General features: G+C 39.6%; 1 protein-coding gene across 1 annotated transcript in view; it reads right to left on the bottom strand.

Annotated features, from left to right (window-relative positions):
- LMNB1 (lamin B1) overlaps positions 1-25904 on the bottom strand; it is a 50552-nt gene that overhangs the window by 4312 nt on the left and 20336 nt on the right. The window contains exons 2-9 of the mRNA XM_059174457.1: positions 21478-21634; positions 20736-20861; positions 17724-17894; positions 16241-16366; positions 11132-11352; positions 10072-10297; positions 8151-8255; positions 4521-4640 (exon numbers count right to left, since the gene is read on the bottom strand). Coding sequence (XP_059030440.1) covers positions 4521-4640; positions 8151-8255; positions 10072-10297; positions 11132-11352; positions 16241-16366; positions 17724-17894; positions 20736-20861; positions 21478-21634 — 1252 coding nt within the window. The remainder of the gene's footprint in view (positions 1-4520; positions 4641-8150; positions 8256-10071; positions 10298-11131; positions 11353-16240; positions 16367-17723; positions 17895-20735; positions 20862-21477; positions 21635-25904) is intronic.

The raw sequence follows: 25904 nt of genomic DNA, 5'->3' as shown, positions 1-25904 counted from the left end.
AATATGTCTAAGGATATATTTTATAAATGAAGCAAAGTGTACACTAGTATTCTGGGGAATCTTGATTATTGTTGCATGGACAAATAAGATGGGACTTCTCTTAGAGTTTCCATTAGTCAGAAACTTCAGTTCTGGGCTCTCAGTCAGTGCCTACACACACAAATAGCCATTTCATAAATATCAGCCTGCTTTGACCAAACCCACACGGACAAAAAAGCATGTGAATCTAGGTCAATTATAATGCTCTGAAGTATCAATTGGGGGATAGCAGCATACAAAACCGAAAAAGAATTCTCAGAAAGCTCTTAGAGTACCCAGTTTTCCAAAATTCATCCTAAAACGAGGAAAGAAAAGTCAAAGAAAATCTGCTAGAGAATTCCTACATTCCAGCTCAGGCAGCCGGTGACCAGTGTAGACACCTCATCTGGAAATGTGGGCTCTTAAGGTACATGACATAAGAATACTGTCCTCAAATGCGAAACTCAGAAAAAGCAACTTTCCCAACAAATTACAAATTAATTCAATTTAACTACTTTTAGTGTAAGCATATGGTTAAGTACTTTTCATTTGACAACACTTAAAAACCAAGTAATGTAATGCAGAAAGCCTGTATAGAAAATGAGTTGCTAAATGTTAAAAATTGATAGAAAAATCATAAAACAAATTTAGAACCAAAAATCGTTGGGAGGTTGAGGCCCAGGAAATTGTTATTAGTCAAGGTGCTAATAGATAATTATCTTTATCAAAAAAATTCCTCTCAGCAAGATATCGAACCCTATCAAGTGCCCTAAAAGACCCACATAGTCTGTCTACAAAACGTACTATCAGTTGGTCCCTATTAAAGCCTTGCACACATAAAGGTACACAACTCAGGAGTGTACTGAAGCCACCCAGTGCCCCCTGACATGTTCACCTCTGCCAGCTCTGTGCGATCACAACATGCTGACAGCCTGAAGTCACCACAGAGGTAGTGCAGGATACCCACACCACAGAGATGAGCAAATGTTACATACATATCAGAGCGGTTTTTGTGGGTGGGAGAGCCGACGATTAAACTATATCTCTGTACACGTAAGTTGTCATTCACATATACAAGTTTCAGTTCTGACTATATTTCAGAAGGTACAGAGAGATTGCTTTCTTAGTTCCCTCACAGAAAAACTTTCTAGGGACGCCCTGGTGGCTCAGTTGGTTAAGCATCTGCCTTTGGCTCAGGTCATAATCCCAAGGTCCTTGTCAGGCTCCTTGCTCAGCAAAGAGCCTGCTCCTCCCTCTCCTACCGCTCTCCCTGCTTATGCTCTCTCTCTCTCACAAATTAATAAAAATCTTAAAAAAAAAAAATAACATTCTAGGGACGCCTGGTGGCTCAGTTGGTTAAGCAGCGTTCTGGGATCGAGTCCCACATCGGGCTCCTTGCTCAGCTGGGAGCCTGCTTCTCCCTCTGCCTCTGCCTGCCATTCTGTCTGCCTGTGCTCGCTCTCTCTCCCTCTCTCTCTCTCTGATACATAAATAAAATCTTAAAAAAAAAAAAACATTCTAGAGACAAGTGGGTGGTTCAGTCAGTTAAGTTTCTGGCTTTGGATTGAGTCATGACCCGAGGGCCCTGGAATTGAGTCCTGCATCTCAGGAGCCTGCTTGTCCCTCTGCCATTCCCCCAGCTTGTGCTCTCTCTCTCTCTCCTTCTCTCTCTCTCCACTAGACAAATAAATAAAATCTTAAAAAGAAAGACATTCTATTTTAGCATGTCAACATTTGCTGTTGTAAATTGTCCACTATTCCCATCCTCATTTGTCAGTTAAAGCTCCCAGTTTTAGCTGGGTCCCCATCTCTCCCAGAGAGATGGGACACACAGTCACAGGAGCAGAGCAAGATCGAGCTACTGGAGGGGAGAAGGCAGCTCAAGATAACTCTGTCCTCCAGACTCCAGGGACTGGTTTAGAGGTGAGCCTGTGACCCAGGCTGGTACCATGTGAGTAAAGCCCTAGATGGAAAACTCACGGGGAATGAAGCTCTTTCCCACAAAGAACCAAACTCGAACAAGGCACCTCCAAGGAGCATCCGGCACTCATCCTGCCTCAACCAAAGAGACATTCTGAAAACAGGGACACAGAAGATCCTCGAGGACATTGGGTAAGCCACTGCATCAAGTCCACTATCTCTGGATTTTTGGTTGTGTGAGCCCGTATAGTCCCATTACAGACAGTTTAATTACATTTTCTGACACTTCCAATGCCTCAGCAAGAGGAAAATTTACATAAAAAATTAAACTGGCTTACTAATTATCTACAATCCTACAGAACAATGGTCTTTATGGTGGTAATTATGGATGGTTGCAAATATGGCCTGGGACCTACTAATAAACAGTTTCAGAATTAAAGAAATAAATTCCAAATGTATTTGTCTGACAACCAGACATAAAAACTGTGTTCATGAGGCACCTGGGTGGCTCAGTCATTAAGCAGCTGCCTTTGGCTCAGGTCATGACCCCGGGGTACTGGGATCAAGCCCCACATTGGGCTCCCTGCTCAATGGGAAGCCTGCTTCTCCTTCTCCCACTCCCCCGTTTGTGTTTCCTCTCTTGCGGTGTGTCTCTCCGTCAAATTAATAAAATCTTTAAAAAAAAAAAAAAAAAAAAACACCCAAAATTGTATTCATGATATTTTCCTCATTTCTGATAGAAGCCACTTAACAGAGCCCAGCTCGCGGAAGACAGAAGTTGGTTAAAAAGAACAGACAAACCAACCAACCAAATGATTTAATATTCACAGATTTAAATTATGAAGGAAAACCTGAGCTCCAGTTAGCTCTAGTTAGCATTACAGAGATGTCACTCTAATACCACCTCAAGCCCCATCCCCATCATGGTATCTACCATCTATGTTGGGGGATTTTCTTTCCTTTTTATTTTTTTTTTAAATTTTCTTTAAGATTTTTAAATTTATTTATTTGACAGACAGAGATCACAAGTAGGCAGAGGCAGGCAGGATATTTTGGGGGATTTTCAACCTGCTACATTCTAAACTCCTACAGGATCACTTGTACTCCGAACACATTTTCACAGAGAAACAAACGGCAAGATGAGGCCTGGATCCCAGGGCTCACTAAAGCCTGCTGCATCTGCCAGGGCCCCTCATCACAGGGCTTCTGGACCTGAGCAAAGCGCCACTCAGCCACGTGTGGAGAGAGCCATGTTCTGTCAACGCCAACGTCAGGGGAGCACCCAGCACTGGAGCCACCATCCTTGCAGCAGGGCAGCGGCGGTGGCCACAGAGGAAGGACCCCAACGTGCAGAGACAGAAACAAGCAAGGGCTTCCGCAGAGAGATCAGAAGGAAGCCTACAAGTGACTGACGGCATGGGTCAACAACGCTGCTTCCCTGAGAACCAGGCTGAATATCGGGGATGAATACCCCAGAGCCGCCCCCAAATCTCACAAAACTGTGCTGAGGTTGACAGTGAAAGAATCACAAATCACAGGCCATTTCCCTTCCCGGCTCTGCCTGAGATCAAGGGAACTCCTCACCCAGTAGACAAGGATTCCAGACAAAGAGCAGTCCGAAGACCAGCAGACACGCCTAGTGAGGGACAGACGGGAAGACCGCCAGGCACGGGACTCGGAATGCAAACACCCACAGCAGAAGCTGTTAGTTATTTTACTTCTCTGAACTTAAGGGAGGGTCTGTGTTCAATTTTTACAATTTTTTTAGCCAGGAAATTCTTACTGAAGGTCTATTCTGTGCCAGGGAAAATCAGAATAGGTCCTTGCCCATGATGTTCTTAGGACTCTAGTGAAAGAGGCCAACAGGCCAAGCACCAGACAGAGTTAAGGGGTCTGCAGCTTACATCCCACAAGCAGAGAAAGAAACCCAAAGGGGAAACTGCAAGTGGGCCTGCACCCACTCCCTCCCTGGCAAAGCCCCATTTCTGGAGGGAAGGTATGCAGGCGTGCATATGGCATGGGAGTCTTGATGGGACAGTAAGGGTAGGGAATGTTCTTTGATAAGAATCTAGGACTGACATGTTGAAAACACAGCCATCAAGCAGATGTACACTCCAAAATCTTCAAACTCAAGAGTTTCACAAACATTCTGAGAGCTAGGAACATAGCTAATAGCTAATAACATAGTTACCAAAGGCCAGATATATACATTCTGAGTAGATCTTTTATATATTATTCTCATTACATTAGTATTATCACAGCTCTGTGACTTGCTTTATTATTATCCACCATTTCGAAATGAGAAGACTAAGAGAGGTGAAGGAACTTGCCAAAAGTCACAAACCCAGAGGGCAACGGAGGCAGAAACCGGAGCCTGTGCTCATGTTCAGTGCTCCACAATACATTCCCATTTCACTCCTAAAATGTGAAGTCCTCTTCACTTTGATTTACTCAGCAGCCTTGGCCTGGTGTAAGCAATCAGTTACTTCACATTTCATGTGACTGCTGGAAAGATATCACACTTGCACAAAGAACTTTCAAGTGGAACAGACACTGGAGTGGTACTGACGAAATGGCCTTACCTCTCCCTGAGAATTTTTCAATATAACCTTCACATCTTCGCCAGTGCCCCATGAGTTCTGGTTCTTCCAGATGAGGTCGGTGGGAGGACTGGCTGTGACACCAGCATTTGCAGCCCAGATCTAGAAAAAAGAAAGAACATCAATCCACCAAGAATCTAGCCCTCCCAAATCTTCATGACAGCAACATAATGAAGAACCTTGAACCCCTAATTCTAAGTCTCAGAACTGTGTCCCTGCTTCAGACTCGCTGAAGGAACTACCCGTGGGTCCAAGAGTGCCTACGTAGGCCCCAGCCTCCCCATCCAATAAATGGGAATGCTGATGCCCAGGGATCTGAGGTGACACTGTCTACATTCACCTCCTAGCCCTCAACATGTCAGCTAAATGTGTGCCAAGTGGCGTTATTCTCATTATCCATAAAATAGGACAGAAGCGAGATTGCTGTGAAGAATAAGGAATTAACCATACAGCAGGGCTGGATCACTGAGCAAGGATTAGCTCTCCCTGTCAGCAGCCAGTTAGGGGTTTTATGGGCCATTCTTCCAGAATGGAGCCCTCTGACCCATTCCAACAGTATCTTTCAGCTGTCAAGAGCAGTCAATGAAGAGATCCTACTAATTCCTCTCAAAAAATCTGCAGCAGACAGCCCATCTAGAATATTCTTATAGAAACTGGTATGTCTCTAATGAGGGGCAGTGTCACAATACCCCAGGAGTGTCTACGGCTGAACTCCACAATGCATGCAGGGAATGAACAAATAACCCATTAGTCAATGATAAGCAGGACTACTACTGAAATAGGCAAACAAACAATTGCTTTTCCTTTTTCAGAAGCAAGGGAATTCTACCATATTTTTAATGTATTTTATTGGCAAAAGAGTACTGGTAGAGTGGAGAAAATGTGAGTCAGAAAACCTAGGTGTGAACCCTGGACAAATCACTATAACTCTACCAGCCTCAATGTCCTCATCTGTAGGGATACTACCTACAGGATACTACCTGGTCTTAAGGTTTCTAAAAGACCATATGAAAAAAGAAAAGTTTTACATCCCACAAATTATTTCACAATATAAATGGCCACATCTTGGCAACAGGTAGACTAGAAATAGTATTGGTAGTATTTTTTTTTAGGTGGGGAGGAAAATCTATGAATTTCTGATTAGAAGGGAGCCTGTCCCCTTCAGATGCCCACCTGAAGCTCAGAGATCTTCCAACTAGGAAGCGACAGGGAGTGTTTACTGAAGTAAAACAAAAAGCAATTGGATCTGGGCTGTTAGGTCATATGGAATATTAGTGTTTTCCTAAGTTTAAGCAACACTTTTTCACCATGGTTCCTAAGGAATCATAGTTGGTTTAGTATTAATAATAATCATAAATGTTAGCAATCCTACTATTCTGTTCCAGAGCTACCTTATTCAATATGCTAGCTATACATGGTCTGAGCATCTGAAATGTGACCAGTCAAAATGGAGATGTACTGTGAGGATATCCGTAAGTTTGAACACTGAGTCCAAAAAAGAAAAAAAGAAAAAACAAAAGGTCAAGTATCTGGCTAATACATTTTTATATTGGTCACATGTTGAAAGAAGAATATTTTGGATACATTGAGTTAAATAGAATATAGTACTAAAGTTAATTTCATACTTTTCTTTTTTTTACTTCTCTTTAATGTGGCTACAAGAAAATTTCAAATATATATATATATTTATATATATATAAAATTCCAGAACACACATAAGAGAAATATATATATGTATATGTATATCTATATGTAGATCTTTGCTATTGCCTGGTACAATTTTATAGTAAGATTAGTTATCACAACCATGTTCCAGAGAGCTTCTTATCTCATTTAATGCTAGCTACTGAAAGGAAGGGAGGAAGGAAGGAAGGAATAAATAAATTACATTTCATATGATAACGGAGTTCTCCACTAGACCTATAGTATATATATCTATTTGTTCCCTGAGGAACTATATCTAGTGGAAAAAGCAGATGATTGGCATAATGGTTTCACATTACTTTAGAGATAGAGAGCACACTCAAATCTGAACCTTCTGAATTAAAATGTCAGATGCTTTCCATCACATTATGCCGCTTCCATTAGACACATAATAGGACTGAACAATTTTCTCTCACTATAATAATTACTGAAGAGAAGAAAGGACAGTGTGGTTAGGATATTTTTCCCATTTTTTACCATTACAAAATTAGCATCTGATATTTTCATAGTGGGTATCAAGCTCTATGACACATTATTTAAGGAAGTCTTAACCAGTTTGAGCCTTTGATCTTTAACACTAAGTAAGATGTGTATCTATCATAAATTTTAAACACATAAAATATGTGTTTAACAAGATGGGATCAGGAAGGAGACAAACCACAAAAGACTATTAATCTCACAAAACAAACTGGGGGTTGCTAGGGTGTGGGGGGTTAGGGATAGGGTTGCTGGGTTATGGACAATGGGGAGGGTATGTGCTACGGTGAGTGCTATGAAGTGTGTAAGCCTGATGATTCACAGACCTGAACCCCTGGGGCATATAATACATTATATGTTAATAAAAATAATTTTTAAAAAGGAATTGATAAAAAGAGATCATTACTTCTGTATCTTTCAGGAATAAAAATGTGGACTTCTTTTACATCTATATCAAAGTCAACACATTGTCTGTAAAATCTACTTACTAAGTCAAAGTAAAGAAATTTTGTATTTGCTCAATGAAGCTACTTCTCTAAAAAGTATGCTATATTTGGTGACTTTTAAAGATGTGGCATTTCAGAACACAGCAACAGTGAACCATTTAGAACTCACAGGAGAGTCAGAGTGCCAAAAAGCCCATCTCTTTTTAAATCTAGAAACTTAGGGGTGCCTGGGTGGCTCAGTGTGTTAGAATCTCTGCCTTCAGCTCAGGTCATGATCCTGGAGTCCTGGGATCGAGCCCCACGTCGGGCTCTCTGCTCAGCAAGGAGTCTGCTCCTCCCTCTCTGCCTGCCTCTCTGTCAAATAAATAAATAAATAAAATCTTTTTTTCAAAAATAAATAAATAAATCTAGAAACTTGAATACTATGTAAAAACCATGTGACCCTCTCTAAAATAGATTTTAAAAAGTCATTCTTTACAAAAGGACCTATCACTTACTAATTTTTGTTCAAAATGTGAGTCCCTAATCCAACACCAGAGATGGCGACTAAGGGTGATGTGGGGTCTGGAAACCAGAACACTACCCAGATGATGCTGAGGGTCACCCATGGCTGATGACTATCATGTTAAGGCATATCTTAGCACTGACAGATTATCCTAATAGTTCTTTATGCCAAGCGGTATCTCCTGAATCAGACTGGGCTACAACAATTGTCAGTCAAGAGACAGCTGTTTTATATCTACTGGAGTAGACAAAATAAAAAGAATTCAAAGGTCAATACTTTCACTTTTAATAGTCAATTATCTCTCTCAATAAGATAGAATTCTTAAAATCTTTAATAGCACTTACAATTCCCTAATCGTGTCAAAGATGTTTTAATGCTCAATTTTAAAATGCTTCTCTTTAAGCCAAAAATTTTCTTGAGTCACTTTAACTGTTAGTTAAGACAGTGAAGTTAAATTAAATGATGATTAAATTCACTTACTGTAACAGTCTGGCCTGCCTTCAGCACGTATCTTGAGGTATATTTGTAACTGACTGATGTGTCTCCAATTTTTCTGATCATTTCCCAGCCTCCCATGGGCTGATCCTATTCATGAACAGAGTAAAACAAGGTCACATCAAGGATACAGAAAGTGACAGGTAATCAAATGAATTTACACAGATAGTTAAGCTACGATAGCTCTGTAGCTGCCTTCTCTTGATTCACATCTTCCTACCATAAGAAGAAAACATGGTTCATCATTCAGCAAAACACTATCCTCAACAATGCTGCAGTTTTAATATTACGGTACTTAATTTTAAAGAAGACAAACCTAGAAGAGAAGGGATGTGAACCAAACTAAATGTTTCATATTCACTGCTAGATCGGGCTGGTCTTTGAAATTTACAATACAATCTAGCAGTCATAATCACAATTATAAACATGCAGTATTTGATTACTTTAAGCTTTAAAAATATAGATACATAATGGTGCCTGGGTGGCTCAGTTGGTTAAATGCCTGCCTTCGACTTGGGTCATGATACTGGAGTCCTGGGATTGTGTCTCAGGATCGAGACTGGCGTTGAGCTCCTGCTCAGTGAAGGGCCTGCTTCTCCCCATCCCTAACCCCACTCATGCTCTCTCTTTCTTGCTCTCTGTCTCTCAAATAAATAAAAAAAATCTCAAAACAAAACAAAGACACATAAGCTTAAAAACAGATGGAAGAAAATATAACCGTTTTCTTCTATGCCACATCTGCCCATACTTAACTTCCCTTCCTCAAAGCATAAGGGGCTGAAAAGGGTCGGTGATGCAATGACCAGTCCCAAGGGATGGTTATCACCTCTGGCTCCATGCTGGCAAGGGCTGCCTGGCACCTGAGGAAGGGTGCAGGGTACTTAAAATAACTACATGCACTAATCTATACCCATCTCTAACTCAAAGACAAGAATAAACCAAGCTGAAAGCCAGCTTTAGAGTAACTCAACACGGGGCTGTTAACGCCTTTTGAAAAGAGCCAAACTACAACAATGGAGCAGCAGAGACTACTCTTACTTTTAAAGTCATGACTAAGAGGGCTTGGAGCCTATTCTCTTTAGTATGTGAACTGCTAGGTTTCCTTTGCCCAGCCAAATCATTTACTCATCCACACATAGGACAGTGGAGAAAAGGTATAATTTTCACAAATATGTGAAAATCCTGAACACGTGCTTCAGAGTGACATCCATCCCACCGTACCTCCACAGAACCCTCAGACCTGCCTTCCAGCATCATCTCACACCCCTCCATCATCTCACTCCACCTCCACACTCCTCCAGCTCCATGAGGCCTAGCCAGGGAGGACCTTCACTACTGTACTCTCAAAGACACCAGCTTGAAACCTCAGAATTCCCAATGAACATTTTGTTTACTTTTAAACAAATAATTTCAAGATAGGGCTCCATACTGTTCTTCATACAAATTAAATCATTAGTGTTCATTCAATCATTTAGAGAGAAAAATACTCCCTGCACATATCCAAGTCTGGGCTCACATTTCCTTCCTTTACCAACATTAACAGCTGTGAAAGAGTATCTCCCATTTACACTCACAACTCCAACTTTTCTACAAGTCTGGGCTAGGGCAGGGAATAATAGGACCTCATCCTTGGGAAGGCCACTGTGCGAGAATGACCAAGTGTGAAATACAGCTCTGGCTCCATAAAGAAATGCTAAGGAGAAACACTTTAAACCACTAAGTGTACTATCTCCTCTTCCTATTTGAATGTATACTCTGCTTCAAGAAACTGTAAGTAAAAAGGAGGAGGGATACTCATTCTTGTGAAGACTACTGAATCCAAATGAAGTCTGAGGAATTAAGACAATTGGAAAATGATCTACCAGCTAGCAAAGCCTTCCTGGAAAAAAGGGGGTCTGTTTTGCACCTGTTCAGAAGTGTTCTTCAAGCGGATAAATTTCCCATCAACATCTATCTCTTCGATGCACACGTTCCCAGTGGCTGAGGCAGAGTGGGAGATGCTAACACTACTGCTCGCCTCTGACTCTTCCACATCGACTCTCTTCCGCTTTCCTCTAGTTGTGCGCACGCTCCGACTTGAGGATGCTCGGGACACTGTCACACGAGAAGAAGGGCTTGGAGAGAGTTTCAGTCTACGTGGAAAAAACAAACATTTCATTTATGAGACACCTGTGACTTTCCTACTTTAGAAACAAGGATATTAATATCCTGCACATGCATTTTTTTTTCCTGCACATACATTTCTAAAGTAAAACTTACTAAAGATGTGCTGCACAAGACCAATATACATCTTAACTAAGTTTATTTGTGCTAGGATGTGCATTACAATGTTCTTTTAAAAAGTAATAATTTGAATTTTACTTTTCCCTAGGAACAGAATATAATCATAATGCAGGAAGTGTGGAAAAAATGGGAAGGAACCAGTCCACTGACCACCAGCCCCACCACAACCACTGTTAAGTTTCATAGGCTTGTCCTAATTTCTTCATACCTGTGTTTTCTTTTTATAAAATTACAATCACGATGTAGGTAACAATGAAACTCAATGGCTTCTCATTCTCAATCACATTCCCTTTGAAACTTTTCTAACAGGTGTCAAAGGACTTATACACTAACCTGATTTGAAAAACGACTGTAAAGTCTCTTTCAGCAAATCAAATATTTTACAACATATTAAATAATCAAAAGCTCAAGAAAAAGACTATATATCTTGCAAAAGTCCAGCATTTAAAATAATAATAATAAGACTGCTTAAACAATATCTGTTGTTGTTCTGGTAGAAATATGATCCATACCTATTTACCGCTACACCTAGGTATTAAAAAATAACAGAGAAAATATTTAAAGTTGCCTTAAATGTTAAAATAAAATTTTTGCAAAGGCCCAAACCTAGTTACTACTCTTTACATAAAAAGGGTGGGGGCAAGATGTAGACTGTGAGGTAGAGTGACACCTAAGGTGCTTACCTCTCTTCTTCGCCCTCTAAGAGTTTCCTATAAGCACTGATTTCCATGTCCAGGGCTAACTTTACATCTAGAAGTTGCTCATAATCGTTCAGTTGTTGCTGCATCTGATCCCTTATTTCCGCCATCTCTCGCTCTTTGTCGGACAGCATGCGCCGAGAGTTGTCTCTTTCTTTAGCAAGCAAGTCCTCCAGCTCCTGAATCCTCTCCAAACATGCTCTGGACTGTAGAGTCAAAGGAACACATTTACTTTCTAGGAACATTCCAACATTAGCAAGAAGCAGCTATTTTTAAAACATTTCCTGGATGGGAAAATAAATAGAACCTGAAGGAATCTCTAACTTTAGAATGCCGAAGAGATTTTGATTCTAAGAATTTAAAAACTAAAACTTCTCCAATATAAAATACAGCTTCAGCAAAGTTTTGGCTTATAAGAAGACTTTAGAAAGAGATAAATTTATCAAATACAAGTGCCATAAATGCATATATAATTCTTCTCTATTTGGCCAAATAAAACAAAATTTTAAAAGTTTCAGTTTTAGTAAAAGTCTAGCCCCCTACCAGCCATTTCACTCGAAAGTATAAATTAACTAAAAATGATAGACAACTTGCCGACTAAAGAAATCTAAGAGCAGGCAAGAGTACGTTGTGGAGAAATGCCGGGACTCTTCAGAAACCAGAGGAAGGGATTCGGGTACTTCAGGGATAGGGTCCTCATAGGACTGCCTGTGCTCACATGCTCAGTAAGCATAAAGAGACTAGGGTGCCTGGGTGGCTCAGTGGGTTAAGCCGCTGCCTTCGGCTCAGGTCATGATCTCAGGGTCCTGGGATCGAGTCCCGCATCAGGCTCTCTGCTCAGCAGGGAGCCTGCTTCCCTCTCTCTCTCTCTGCCTGCCTCTCCATCTACTTGTGATTTCTCTCTGTCAAATATAAATAAATAAAATCTTTAAAAAAAAAAAAAAAAAAAAAAGAAGGGCGGGGAGGGGCGCCTGGGTGGCTCAGTGGGTTAAGGCCTCTGCCTTTGGCTCAGGTCATGATCCCGGGGTCCTGGGATCGAGCCCTGCATCGGGCTCTCTGCTTGGCAGGGAGCCTGCTTCCCTTCTTCTCTCTCTGCCTACTTGTGATCTCTGTCAAATAAATAAATAAAATCTTAAAAAAAAAAAAAAAAAAAAGAAAGAAAGAAAGAAAGAGAGAGAGAGACAAATCTTTCATAGAATTCCACTTAATCAGGGTAGATACTCCCTTCAAGATGTGGAGCTTCCTTCGTATCATCAACCCTCAAGAGTGAACTGGACACAGTGACCTGCTTCCCAAGAACAGAGTATGGAAAGAGAGAAAGGGTTATTTGACAGTAGAGAAACTTGGCAAACACTACCTTCACCAGTGATGAAGGTGAGATCACCACTTGATCCCCTGTGGGTGTCATGTGATCCATGATACAATGTGACAAGGGCACTTACTTAAAACCCATAACCCCAGTCTCATGGGAAAAGCACCAGACAATTCAGACTGGGGGACAGTACACAGGTAAGTGGCCAGTTCTCTTCAAGACTCCTAAGGTCATAAAAAACAAGGAAAGCCTAAGAAACTGTCATAGACCAGGGGAGACTAGAGAGACATGTAGTAAAATCCCAAGAATCCAGAGTCTAGTTAGTAGTAATGTACCAACAGCAGTGTCTTCGTGTTGACAAACACGCCATGAGAACGTAAGACGCTTACAATGGGGGAAAACTTTAGGAGGGACAGAAGGGAATTGCCATACTGTCTTTCTAACTTTTCTGTAAAACTAGAATTATGCCAAAATAAAAGGCTATTTAAAAAATCATCATTCGGGGCGCTTGGGTGGCTCAGTGGGTTAAGGCCCCTGCCTTCGGCTCGGGTCATGGTCCCGGGGTCCTGGGATCGCGTCCCACATTGGGCTCTCTGCTTCGTAGGGAGCCTGCTTCCCTTCCTCTCTCCCTGCCTGCCTCTGCCTACTTGTGGTCTCTGTCTGTCAAGTAAATAAAGAAATAAATAAAATCTTTAAAAAACACTCTATATCAGAAGCAGGCATTCATCTTAAGCGTGATGCTAAACATAATTCCTGCCTCGAGAACTTGCACTTGAACTGCACTTGCTAAAACCATACTATAAACTAAGAAATCCACTTTTTTTTCCTCACAGTATTCTAATAAAATTTAAGTTCAAATGCTTCTCCCTCAATCAACCTCTTCACTATACTTCTGATGTGGGAGGCAGACAGCATGAGCAACAAGGTAGAATGTAAAGGGGAGCTGACGAAAGGCATGAAGTACTCAAGATGCAGAGGGAATATCTGAGCCTAGATCTGTTTACCCCAAAATGTCCCTTGGTCTGCCTCTGATGTTACAGAGTTCTTTAAGTGGGAGAAAAATAGAATCAAGGTATAAAAAAGTTTTAAAGTTACTGTGACTCATTTAGAAATATCTGAATTGTATTTTCAACAGCTGCACTTCACCTGTTATGTAGTGAAACACAAGGAATACAGCCTGAGAGACAGACCTAGATCCTTCTTCCCAAGTCTGCCACCAAGTAGCTCTGAGACTCTGGGCAGGCTGTAACTAACCTCACTAAGACAATGTCACATCTGAAAAATGAAGAGGTCTAATTAGGTTACATGTAAGATCTCACCTCTCACTCTGGAGTAATTTATGACTGACTTGACAGTCCTGGTTTTCTTATTTTATAGTAACTTAAGTAACATAACTGTACTAGTTTACTAGAGTCTAGCTACAATAGAAGTTTCTAGTCTGGGTGTTAAAAAAAAACAAAACTGAGAGGTGCTTTCAAAATGCCAGTGGAGTCTTCCACAAGCCAAACAGACTGTGACCAACCAATTAATTTCACCAGTCAGAAATCCAGACAGAAATAAAAGAAATGCTATAAGCAATATATGAAATTCCTAACTCCAAAACAAAATATTGCTACCATCTCTATTTTATTTAAAAATATTTTCAGGAGTCAGCATTTTAAAGACTATGCCGATTTTTTTTATTTACTTTTAAGATTTTTTTATTTTTAAGTAAACTCTGTACCCAACATGGGCCTCGAAATTCCAACCTTGAGATCAAGAGTCACACACTCTACCAACTGAGCCAGCCAGGTGCCCCAAGGCTATGTCTATTTTAAATAAAGTTTTAGGGGTACTTCACTAACATGAGTCATATAACCAAAAGGAAACTGTATGGCCTAAGAGGTAGCATGATGAAACTGGTATGACACAACACCAAATGCTTTTAAGATACACAATGGGATAATACCGAGAGGGGTGGCTTTTTCTTTTTTATGATCTAAGAGGCTAAAGTTTATCAACTAATGAAGAGACTCCTCAAGATATATTATTTATCATAAAATCTGGTTTTAGTAATGAACAGAGGAAAGGACATCTCCCCCTCCCCTCAACTCTCCAAAGACAGAGAAATTTAAAACTATTCTGGCTGAAGAAGGTGCTTCTCCTATTTCATAAGGTCTTAGCTCCTAGAAACTCCCAGGGCCCTACCTAACATCATTTAAACACCACTAACCAGAAGTTAATCAAAAAACCTTACAAGGATGGGAAGAGAACCTACGAGCCAACAGGGAAACAGCCCTGAACCTGAGTCAGGAAACATGACTATCAAGTTTCCCAGCTTCTCACTGTCCAACAGTAGGCAAGTCTCAGACCACCCCCTGCCCCGCCCCAGTCTACAAAACCTCTACAGCTAGCATCATCAAGGGGAATATGAAGCAGCCCCCCCCCCCCAAAAGGTAGGGACATGGGAAATTGAGGGAAAGGGGATAACTAGAATATGATTTATTAAACAGAGAAAAGTAGTAAATGTCAACTCGAAGTAAGAACACAGGGGCCTATTTTTTGGAAAGGTAGTTATTAAGATGGTGCCATGTAAAAAAGATTATCTTTGAAGAGAGTGAGAGGTAAAGGGAAAAACTGCCAACTAGAAGAGAAACCCACCTATCAACCTGTAGCTTCTGGGCAAGTAATTAAATTCACCTAGCTCTGTGTCTGAGTGAACTCAAAAGATCCTTCCAGCTCTAGTGCTACAGGAAAAGTTCAAAATACTACCGGGACAAAATAGGTCTAAAATAATCTTTTAGATTATGTTACAAATAATAAATCACATGTGATAGAGGCAATGTAAAAGCTTCTATTTTAATTTTGTTTACATTACCCGATTTTATGCAGTTCCCTGTCTGCCTTGTTTTGTAAATTCCTACAATATCTTCAGTTTTATAATCAGAAAAATGTTTTACTAAAAAAAAAAGGAAAGAAAAAACAAAAAGGAAGAAAAACTTAGTCAAGAATAAAGCAAAGTTTATTCTTAGATGGAAAATTTAAGATAAAAGTCTCCCTGAAGGGAAAAGGAAGCTGGACATTTTTCTCAAGTAATTAAGGTGAGAAGTAGATTGTGAAAGCCTTCTGAGTACCTAGGTAGCTGCTCGTGCGCTCTGTGTCCACACCAATGTGACCATTGGACAGACACGGATCTCCACATGCACACTGCCCAAGCTGCACCTAGACAGCGCTGTCACACACTCACACTCAGTCAGCACAACCAGGAACGTAATCATTTGTCACTAGGGTGTACCAAAGACTAAAGTAGTTACTAATTTCTTAATGCACCATTAATGCTACTTTCCCATGACCTTAATCAGTAAGGAGTCCAAACACTATGGGAACTGTCTAGGATAGCAAAGCATTTACTACTCACAAACAATTTCTGTGTGTTTTTCCTATTATGGTTTCCAAATGTGATTAAAAAGGAGTACGTCAGGAAGAGTGTAGAGATGAGGCTACTACATGGCTCAGAAAATCTGGGCCCAGGGATAAGCCCCAGAAATAAGCCGGCATGTTACTTCCTAAGGGAAACCTCCTGAGCTCTGGATAATCTATTAATTTAGGAATGATGGTCATGCTCAGAGGACATTTATGCATTGCAAAATGAAAACATCGGGAAAGCGCTGGGCAACCAGAGTGCAGAAAATACTGTGCTCTCTGAAAAGTGACACCAGGCAGAGCAAAGCAGGGAGACGACAGTGGGGAAGGTGGCCTTCACATGCAACTTGAACTCTTCTTAGAGGAAGACAATTACTTACCTCCTTCTGGAGATTAGAAAGTTGAGATGAAAGGCTCTCAATTCTCATACGACTTTCCATCAGTTCTTCCCTGGCACTGTTGACAGTAGAAGTATTCATCTCTGATGACAATCTGGCATTCTCCAGCTAAAAGAAGAAACAAACCAACAGTCAGTCTTACCTAGTGACTCAGAACAAACGAATAAGGAAGTATGATTCTCTTTAAGGCATTTCATCTCAAACCTAAGCCCTGTTGGTAACTGGCTGATGAAACAGGAAAAGCATCATGAAGTTGCTGATGTGGTACGAATTCTCTTCAGTCTTTCTGACTTTAGGTTCAATTCCCAGTACCTGTGCTTAACGATGGTATTATACATGGGTCTTTCTCCAAAGTGTATTACTTAAGTATTTCACCCATTATATCTCTAATGTGTCAGTTAATACTGCAAGTAAGGGGAATGGGTAGTAGCAACTTAACTGTGGGTGATGTCTATAGGAAAATAAACATCACATATCTCTAACCCACCAAATCTAATTACAGAAGATAAAGTCAAAACAGAAAGTACGAATTTTAGATTATGTCCCAAGAGAAACACTTCCTTTCAGAAGCAAAAAATAGCCCCTTAGATAGAAACATCCTATTTCTCCAGATGCCCATAACATTCCATTATGCACGTGTATGAGGCACATTTGTTGGCTGTTTGTTGGCTTCCTTTGGGGCCAGAGTCTAGGTGACTGACCTCCTTCACTGCCCAGCACAATGCCTAGCACTAAGTAAGTGTTAGACAATCCGATGTAGGGCTTCATTAGCCAATTACTTCATAACATGGGTTAAATGCAACATCAACAGTTGAGGCCATTCATAGAAATTATTTACAACACTTCTATGACCTTAATTTTCTAAGTCTTCACTGATTAACTCTCTTTAATCAAATCATGCCACATTTAACACACTGGGATAAAAAATTTTACTAGGAAAGCCTGTACTCACTGGTGTTAAAGATTTTTGCATGATCTGCATGTACACACGTGAGAAGTTTCTAGAATATTTTTTTAAATGAGTAAAAGTGGCAGAGGAAGAAATCTCAGAGACTTTCACTTGGCCCAAAGTGTGGCGGTCACAAACTATGTACAGTGACGCCATGGAAGTCTGATGTGGTGCTGCCCGGCACTCATGGTTAACTGGATGCACAGGACAGCGGAATCAGCACGTGCTGTGGGAAGAAAAGAATTTTCAGAGGCTTAGGGTTCACTACTATGACATGACACATGTGATCGATTGGACAGAAAGGCACACCTTAACCTCTGATAAAAGTGAAATAACTCCACTTTCTTTGAATAATTTCTAGTAACATTTACTTGACAGAATATTTTTTTAAGTCCATTTTCTATTCTCAGAGAGAATAGGGGAACTCACTGAAGAAAATTAGAACCAAGCAGACATCAAGTCATGCTCCTGCAAGTGAGTTTAGTAAGGGTTCTGGGCACCGGGGAGACCACTCACTTTGGCGTGGTAAGTCTGCTCCAGCTCCTCCTTGTACAGCTTCACTTGGGCATCGTGCTGTTCTCGCATCTCATGAAGGGCCTGAGCCAGCTTATACTCATACTCTATCTGACGTCCAGAATCCACCTCTACTAAGCGAGTTTCATGCTTCCGTCTGGTCTCATTGATCTCCTGGGGGAAAGATCACAGAAAACCAAATTACCTACCACAGTTGCCCTGGGACACGTCTCCGCAACATCAGGGCCATATGAAGTATTAAAACCACCTCCTTGGGTGTGTCCTAGAGCAGCCATGTGAACAGACCTATTTTTGCCTTTGTTTTCAAATGATAAGATTTTTGAGCTAGAACCAACAACACAAGTGGGGGTGGCAGCTAAAGCCCTGGGGGTGGCAGCTAAAGACCTAAGAATTTTATGTTTCTTATCAGTGGCATAGTTACGTATTTCTCTGAAGACAAGAAATGGCCTGGAAGCCTTACAGCACTACCATGAAATCATACACTAACTATGTACACTGAATGGTCGCTGTTTTTCTAAACTGGTATGATGATGATCCTAAGAATGTCTCCAGAAAAAATGCACATGAAAAGTTAAAACTGCTGCTCAGAAAAATTAACTAGAAGATTTATGCTTAACAAAACTATTTTCTTAAACATACTAAGAATGCAATAGGCAGAGCCAGTTAATTTATGTGCCTTATGTTAACAACTGGTGCTAAGGTATCATCAGTATCAATAGATCTGGAAACATATTACCAATATTACTTTATTCTCTTAAGTACATATGACCATTCACTATTAAATAACAGAATTTGTAGGCATAGTCCTTCAATTCAGGTTTTAAGGACTATCCAAAACTAAAATGCCTAGGAACCCCAGTCCAAGAATAAAATTTCCATTCCAGCTTCTAGCTCTGAAAATACAACAATTTGTCTTTAATGGCAATAATTGAAGAGCCCACAAGAGGGGGATATTACCCACTGATGTTTGTTCCTGTGCCCTCCTCCTGCATATGTCTCTCTAGGCATTTCTTCATCTTTCTTTTAACTGCTCATTGCAGAGGAAAATGCACTTGACAGAATCCGAAAACCAGGGTTCAGATTCCAGTTCTGTTACCAACCTCCCAGGGCTCATATATATTTAATGAAGCAAATGACACATAAATCATGTAAATAAAAGGTTAGTTCAACAAGTAATTTTGCCCTTTATCTACCTCCTTTCCTCCTCTTCCTGTTTTCCTTCTTCCTCTTTCTCACTCCCTTAAATGCTCATAATAAGAAACTGAAATATATTTATTGAATAGAATTATATCCTCTATGTTAAATAAAAAAGAAGAGGAATATTTTAAGTTCATTCTCAGAAAGGCAAACATCAAAATATTCAAAGATGCTATGCAACCTAAAAATACTCAACTACTTTTTTTTATTATTTCATAAAGAATTAGTGACTTGCAAATAAACAAACAAAAAAATACCCTACTCTTGGTTTAAAGATACAGGAGTCCACACATAGCATAAAAACTAAGTAATGATATATCACAAGCAATTTTATCAAAACAAAACAAAAATATAAGACAACTTAATACAAAAATGCCTCCATTTATAAAACAAAACTGTAGTTAACAATTATGTGATAGTATTCACTATACAGGGAACTTCTGCACAAAATATTCCACTTTGATTGTCACTATTCCCCCCAAAAGAAAAGAGCAGGTATTAGTTCATTTTTAAATAAATGACTCAAGAGTTATCCAAAGTCTGTTTGTCCAGTAAGTACACTGTGCCCCAACACCTGTATGTTTTAATAGAATGTAGTTGTAAAAATAGTCAAATTACTATTTTATTTTTTCTCCAATTAACAAAAAGGAAATTTAAGTTCTATAATAATTCCCCATTTTTAAAGTAATTGTTAGTTGCTGTTCTCAAATTTATATTACTTCTAAAATCATTAAGTATTTAACTGCAGGTTCCATACCCTGGGTTAATTCCAATTCTCTTCAATTTTGAGAAAATATACATTCCCATTTCTTCAATTTTATTACTTATTTTTTTGGCAAAAATTGCTACCTTCATCTGCCAAGGCTTGACCACAGAAACTATTTTAAAAAATATATATCTAACTATAAGTGCTGTTGCCCCCAATGATGGCTGCCTCCTGACAGCCACACCCTTGTAGAATCCCCACCCACAGTGTATCATGGTTGGTCTATGTGATAAAGAGTGACAGTACGGTGCGCCTGGGTAGTTCAGTGGGTTAAAGTCTCTGTCTTTGGCTCAGGTCATGATCCCAGGGTCCTGGGATCGAGCCCTGCATCGGGCTCTCTGCTCAGCGGGAAGCCTGCTTCCCCCTCTCTGTTTCTACCTGCCTCTCTGCCTACTTGTGATCTCTGTCAAATAAATGAATAAAACCTTTAAAAAAAAAAAAAAAGAGTGACAGTACATCACTTCTAGGCTTAGAAAAGTAACAGAAGACAATGCAGCTTCGGTCTTGTGCTCCCCCACCCTCTCTCTCTCATCATTCTTCTGGAAAGCCATAGCATGAGCAGTCCTAGGGAGAAGCCTATGATGAACTGACTCTTCATACCAACAACCTGTGAATGAGCTCAGAGGCAGTTCTTCCAGTCCAGGCTGAAAGCCTAACTGCAACCTCATGAGAGACCCTAAAACATATCCAATTCATGCAATAAGGCAGCTCTCAGATTCTCCACCTTCAGAAACTGTGAGATAATGAAGATTTGTGGTTTTAAGTTGGTAAATTTAGAGTAATTTATTAGGCAGCAAGAGATACTAATACTCAAAAAGGTTGAGAGTATTTAACCGCTATGACCAAGCCCTTAGGAATTAAAGTAAAATCACATCTCTTCATTGTAAGAGCCTGAATTCTTGTATACAACCTTTTAGCAATGATACCTTGAATAACTTACCTATAAAATTTCTCCCCATTTTTTACTATATAGTTATAACAAAATATTTAGGATTCCTCCTTTCCTTAAGAAAATAAAATTGTATAGTTACCTCCTCATACATGTTTTTACGGAACTCCAAGTCCTCGGTGAGGCTCTGACAGCGATTCTCTAAATCCACTTTAAGTAAAGTTTCATCTGCTAACTGTTTTTTGGCAGCAGCTAAGGAGGCTTCCAACTAATATGCGGAGAAAGAATTGACAAAAAATCACATAGCAATTATTTAGTAACGAATTTAAGAGATACCTATGGACTGAATCAAATCATAAATTAAAACTTTTGTATCTTTTATCTGTGGATGAAAGTCTCTTACTATAACCTTTATCACAGAACCATGTGTCCAAATGCTGGTCCCACCAAGAGTGCCACACTGAAACACCTCTCAGATCTGGTAACTGGCAACAAGTAATGGACAAAGACCTACGAAGGATTTTAGCTACCACTTTCACTTGTTCCTGTGTGTGGAGCAATGTTAGGACTTTTTCTTTTCCTTTCTTTTCTTACATTTTGGTACAGTAATGAAACAGGTTTTGAGAGCAAGAAACAGAAAGAGCTTAAGCACAAGAGAAAGGAAGAAGAGCAGCAGTAAGATCTGCTTGACCCAGATAAAATGACTGAGAGGTGAAGATACTTCGCATGTTAGCTGCCTGAAGACTACCCTTCAGGGAAACCATAAATTTTTTTTTAATTTTTAAATAAAAAATGTTTTAAGTGAATTCAGAAATCAAAGCACTCGACCCGGTCAGATGGGGAATTAACCTCCCAACAGGGCTTAAGACCAGCGTTTGCCTTACCTGGGCAATCTGATCCTTCAGATCCTCCAAATCTCCCTCTAAACTTTTTTTGTCACCGAGTGCAGTGGCCAGAGCTGCATCTTTAGAATTCAGTGCGGCTTCATATTCTCGAAGCTTCATCTGGGCTCCATTAAGATCTGATTCTTTCTTAGCATAACTGTAAGACATTTGAAAAAGTGCAAGACATCAAATTATACCCCTGACCTGAAACCTTCTCCCTCCCCGCCGAAGGGAAACAAAAGATGCAGTTTAAAGGCTGCTATAGTCTACTAGAATTAGCAGAGCAATTCAGGAGCATTAAATCTAGAGTTTTGGTTGATAACAACTTTACCCTTCAATGATTTTCCTTCCAAGATTACTAATGACTCTAAATGAAAGAAGTCTACAGAACCAATGTATTCTTCGGGGCACCTGGGTTGCTCAGTGGGTTAAGCCTCTGCCTTTGGCTCAGGTCATGATCTCGGGGTCCTGGGATCGAGCCCCACATCAGGTGCTCAGAAGGGATCCTGCCTCCCTCCCCTCTCTCTGCCTATCTCTCTGCCTACTTGTGATCTCTCTATTTCGAGTAAATAAATAAAATCTTTAAAAAAAAAGAAAGAAGAATGTAGTATTCTTCTTAGTATAGAATTTAGAGTTCTATCATGTAGAATACTTGAAGTATAGTTGATACACAGTATTACATTAGTTTTCAGTGTACCACCTAGCCATCTGACATTCATATACATTTACAAAATGGTTACTACCTTGATAAATACAGCTACTATCTGTCACCATACAAAGGTATTATAATATTACTGAGCATATTCCTTGTGCTGTACTTTATATCCCCAAGAATTATTTACGACCACAAGTTTGTACTTCTTAATCCCCTTCACCTGTTTTACCCAACCTGAACCCCCTCTGGCAACCATATTTGTTCTCCATATCGGAGTCTGTTTCTGTTGACTTTATATAAGCTCCCTTAATATTACATAAGAACTCACTGGACCCAAGCTTGCAAAATACATTCCATTTCTTACCTAAGATGTTATTTTAAGATTTCCTTAACTTACAGATAAGGGCCTTCCTAATATGTTGAGGAAAAATTATTTCAGTTTCTACTATTAATTACAAAAATGAGGTTTGAATTGAGGTTTCTTTTTCTTCCAAAATACCACTTCTTGGGGCCTCTGGGTGGCTCAGTCAGTTAAGCATCTGACTTTTGAATTTGGCTCAGGTCATGATCTCAGGGTCGTAAGGTGGAGCCCAGTGGCGAGCTCTGCACTCAGGAGGGAGTCTGTCTGGAGATTTTCTCTTTCCCTTTACCCCTCCCCCAATTCAAGCATGCGAGCTCTCTCTCTCTCAAATGAGTAAATAAATCTTTAAATGAACAAACAGAAAAATAAAGTATCAATTTTTATTAAATATAGTTCTATATTATAGAGTGAAATTTCCTTTGGCTATATTTTGTCAAATAATTCTTTAAACAAATAATTGTTTAAAGGACAGTATTTTTTTTATTCCAAATAATTGTTATCATTAATTGGTGGCCTTGGGAGAGCCTTAATACCAAAATTCTCAGTAACAATTCTTAATTAAAACAGATATTACAGAAGAGTATTTCTACAACTTATGTTTGAGAATGTGCTACAAGAATCCTCAGTTAACAGGAATTCTCAAAATAATATTTTATTATCCAAATAAAATGAAGAAAACTACTGTTTCAAAAGATAAGCACATATAATTTAAAGAAAAGAATTAATAGTATTCCTCTCTTACTCGTTTTGGCATCATAAAACAACTATATACATAAAATCTCAGCAGTCCTCTATCAGTATTTTTCTTAATTCCTATATTTTTCAAAACCACAAGATGGCATCCTTTCACTGATGATTCAATTAGGAGGAGAAAAAAATCAGCTGTTTAAAAAAAAAAGAAGCAACCCTATACAGTCATTAATTTATAACAAAAATGTCCAGTTCAGGGGTGCCTGGGTGGCCTTAAAGCCTCTGCCTTCAGCTCAGGTCATGATACTGGGGTCCTGGGATGGAGCCCCACATCAGGCTCTCTGCTCAGCAGGGAGCCTGCTCCCCTTCCTCTCTCTCTGCCTGCCTCTGCCTACTTGTGATCTTGGTCTGTCAAATAAAAAATAAATAAAATCTTAAAAAAAAATGTCCAGTTCATAGAAGGGCTGGGTTCTGAAGCTGGGAATTCATTAGAATAATCATTGCTTGTGAGGAACAATTCTGTCCCACTACATAAATGAGCAGAGCTGGACAGGAATACATATCATAAAACATATGATTTAAAACAAAATCATATCCTGGAGTCCCGGGATCGAGTCCCGCATTGGACTCCCAGCTCCATGGGGAGTCTGCTTCTCTCTCTGACCTTCTCCTCGTTCATGCTCTCTCTCACTGTCTCTCTCTCAAGTAAATAAATAAAATCTTTAAAAAAAAAAGTATTAAAACAAAATCATATTTCATAGAGTATTACACATTATTCACAAAAGCTACTGGCTTAAAATTACTTAACAAAAGTTAAGTACAAAAAAAAAAAAAAAAAAAAAGTTAAGTACAAAAAAATCCTATCCACTATCCAATCCACCACTACCCAATATTTAAATCTCAGATCATAATGTGGTACTTACAAATGCGGTATCTCTTGGCAAGGTCAACCTGTGCTTCCCAGAAACCAAAACGGCCTACCAGGAAGGATACAGAATTTTTAAAACTCCCATCAATTTTAGAGGCTACTGCATGTTCTCTTTGGTATCATTGATTTAATGGATAATAAAACATGCACATTTTGAAATTCAGAATGTTACTCTTCAAGCCTAAGACACCACACATCTAGAAGAATACAGGAAATACATAAAGCCAAAATTAAGAACATTAAGAATAATTAGAACGTGGTAATTTCCTCAACAACAATCAAGACCAAATGACACCAAGGAGTGGTGGGGGTGCCTGGCTGGCTCAGTCGGTAGAGCATCTGACCCTTGGTATCAGGGTAGTAAGTTCAAGCCCCATGTTGGTCACAGAACCTACTTTAAAAAAAAAAAAAAAAAAAAAAAAGATTAAGGAGTGATGGAATAAAGGGGATGAGAGTAGGATATGCTATTAATTTGTGGTACCTTGAGCCACCAATAACACCACTTGAAACTGCTGTCAAGTTCTTAGTTGCTTATACTATCAATCTGTAAAAATATGTTATTCTACTATAAATTCTTTAAAGAATTTCTTAAAGAATATAATTAAATTATAATTATACATAATATATAAATTATATTCTATAAAGAATATAAAGAATTATATTTTTAGTTAAAGAACAGAATTCTTTAAAGCTCTTTCACATAAGAGAACAAAGTAGACAGATACGAATCAGAAGCTGAAAATGTACTTAAAATTTAAAATTGCAAATAAAAGCTAACTTCATGTGCCCTGGCTCAAGAGGGATCCTAGGACTCTAGGATCATGACCTGAGCCGAAGGCAGGCACTTAACCAACTGAGCCATCCAGGTGCCCTATTTTGGAAATTTTTTTGTTGTTGTTGGAAATTTTTTTTTGTTTGGAAATTCTTTTTGTTGTTGTTATTGTTGTTTGTTTGGGTTTTTTTTAAGATTTTATTTATTTATCAGAAAGAGAGAGTACAAGCAAAGGGAGAGGCAGGCAGAGGGAGCCTGATGTGGACTTGATCCCAAGACCCTGGGATCAAGACCTGAGCTGAAGGCAGAGGCTTAACCCACTGAGCAACCCAGGTGCCCCTACACTTATATTTCGGTTAACATTCTATAATAGCGACTCAAGAGTAACAGCCATAGCTTGGAGGATACCTTCCCAAAAGAACCTGGTACCTACCAATAACCTTTGGGACCCATCCCTACTATCTCCTGAGGCCTAAAGGGCTAACCTAAATACATCTGCTTACTTGTCACTTTCTGAATTACTCCTGACCATCCCCTATGACCAGCAACACCACTATACTTCACTGCTTTCGTCATCTTGGTATTTGACCTTGACCTTGACCTTGACTTGTTTTAGGATTATAATTTCAACCTTGGGTTCTGCACTGAACTACGTGACTCTGGAACTCAGTGCTGGAACTGGCTTAGATATTTGTACTACCCCTTCCATATGAACAAGACTCCTACTCCTTTAATATTCTTCATTTGCCTAAGTGTACCCAATGCCGACAAGCCCCACCAATGAAGAAATGGGAGATTCAAAAATGCACTCAATTAGAGAGTCACTAGAAAACGAATGCACAATGTAGCTCTTGGGGAAACATCAATACTAGGTAATAAATGTAGAGCACATTTTATTTTATTTTTTAAGATTTTATTATTTCTTTCTTTCTTTATTTGAGAGAGAGTGAGACAGTGACACAGAGGCAGAGCGAGTAGCAGGCTGCCCACTGAGCAGGGAGCCCAATGCCAGGCTGATCCT

The sequence above is a fragment of the Mustela lutreola genome, chromosome 5 (assembly GCF_030435805.1).
Source record: "Mustela lutreola isolate mMusLut2 chromosome 5, mMusLut2.pri, whole genome shotgun sequence".
Classification (NCBI taxonomy): Eukaryota; Metazoa; Chordata; class Mammalia; order Carnivora; family Mustelidae; genus Mustela; species Mustela lutreola.
This window is presented reverse-complemented; position numbering and strand designations above follow the sequence as displayed.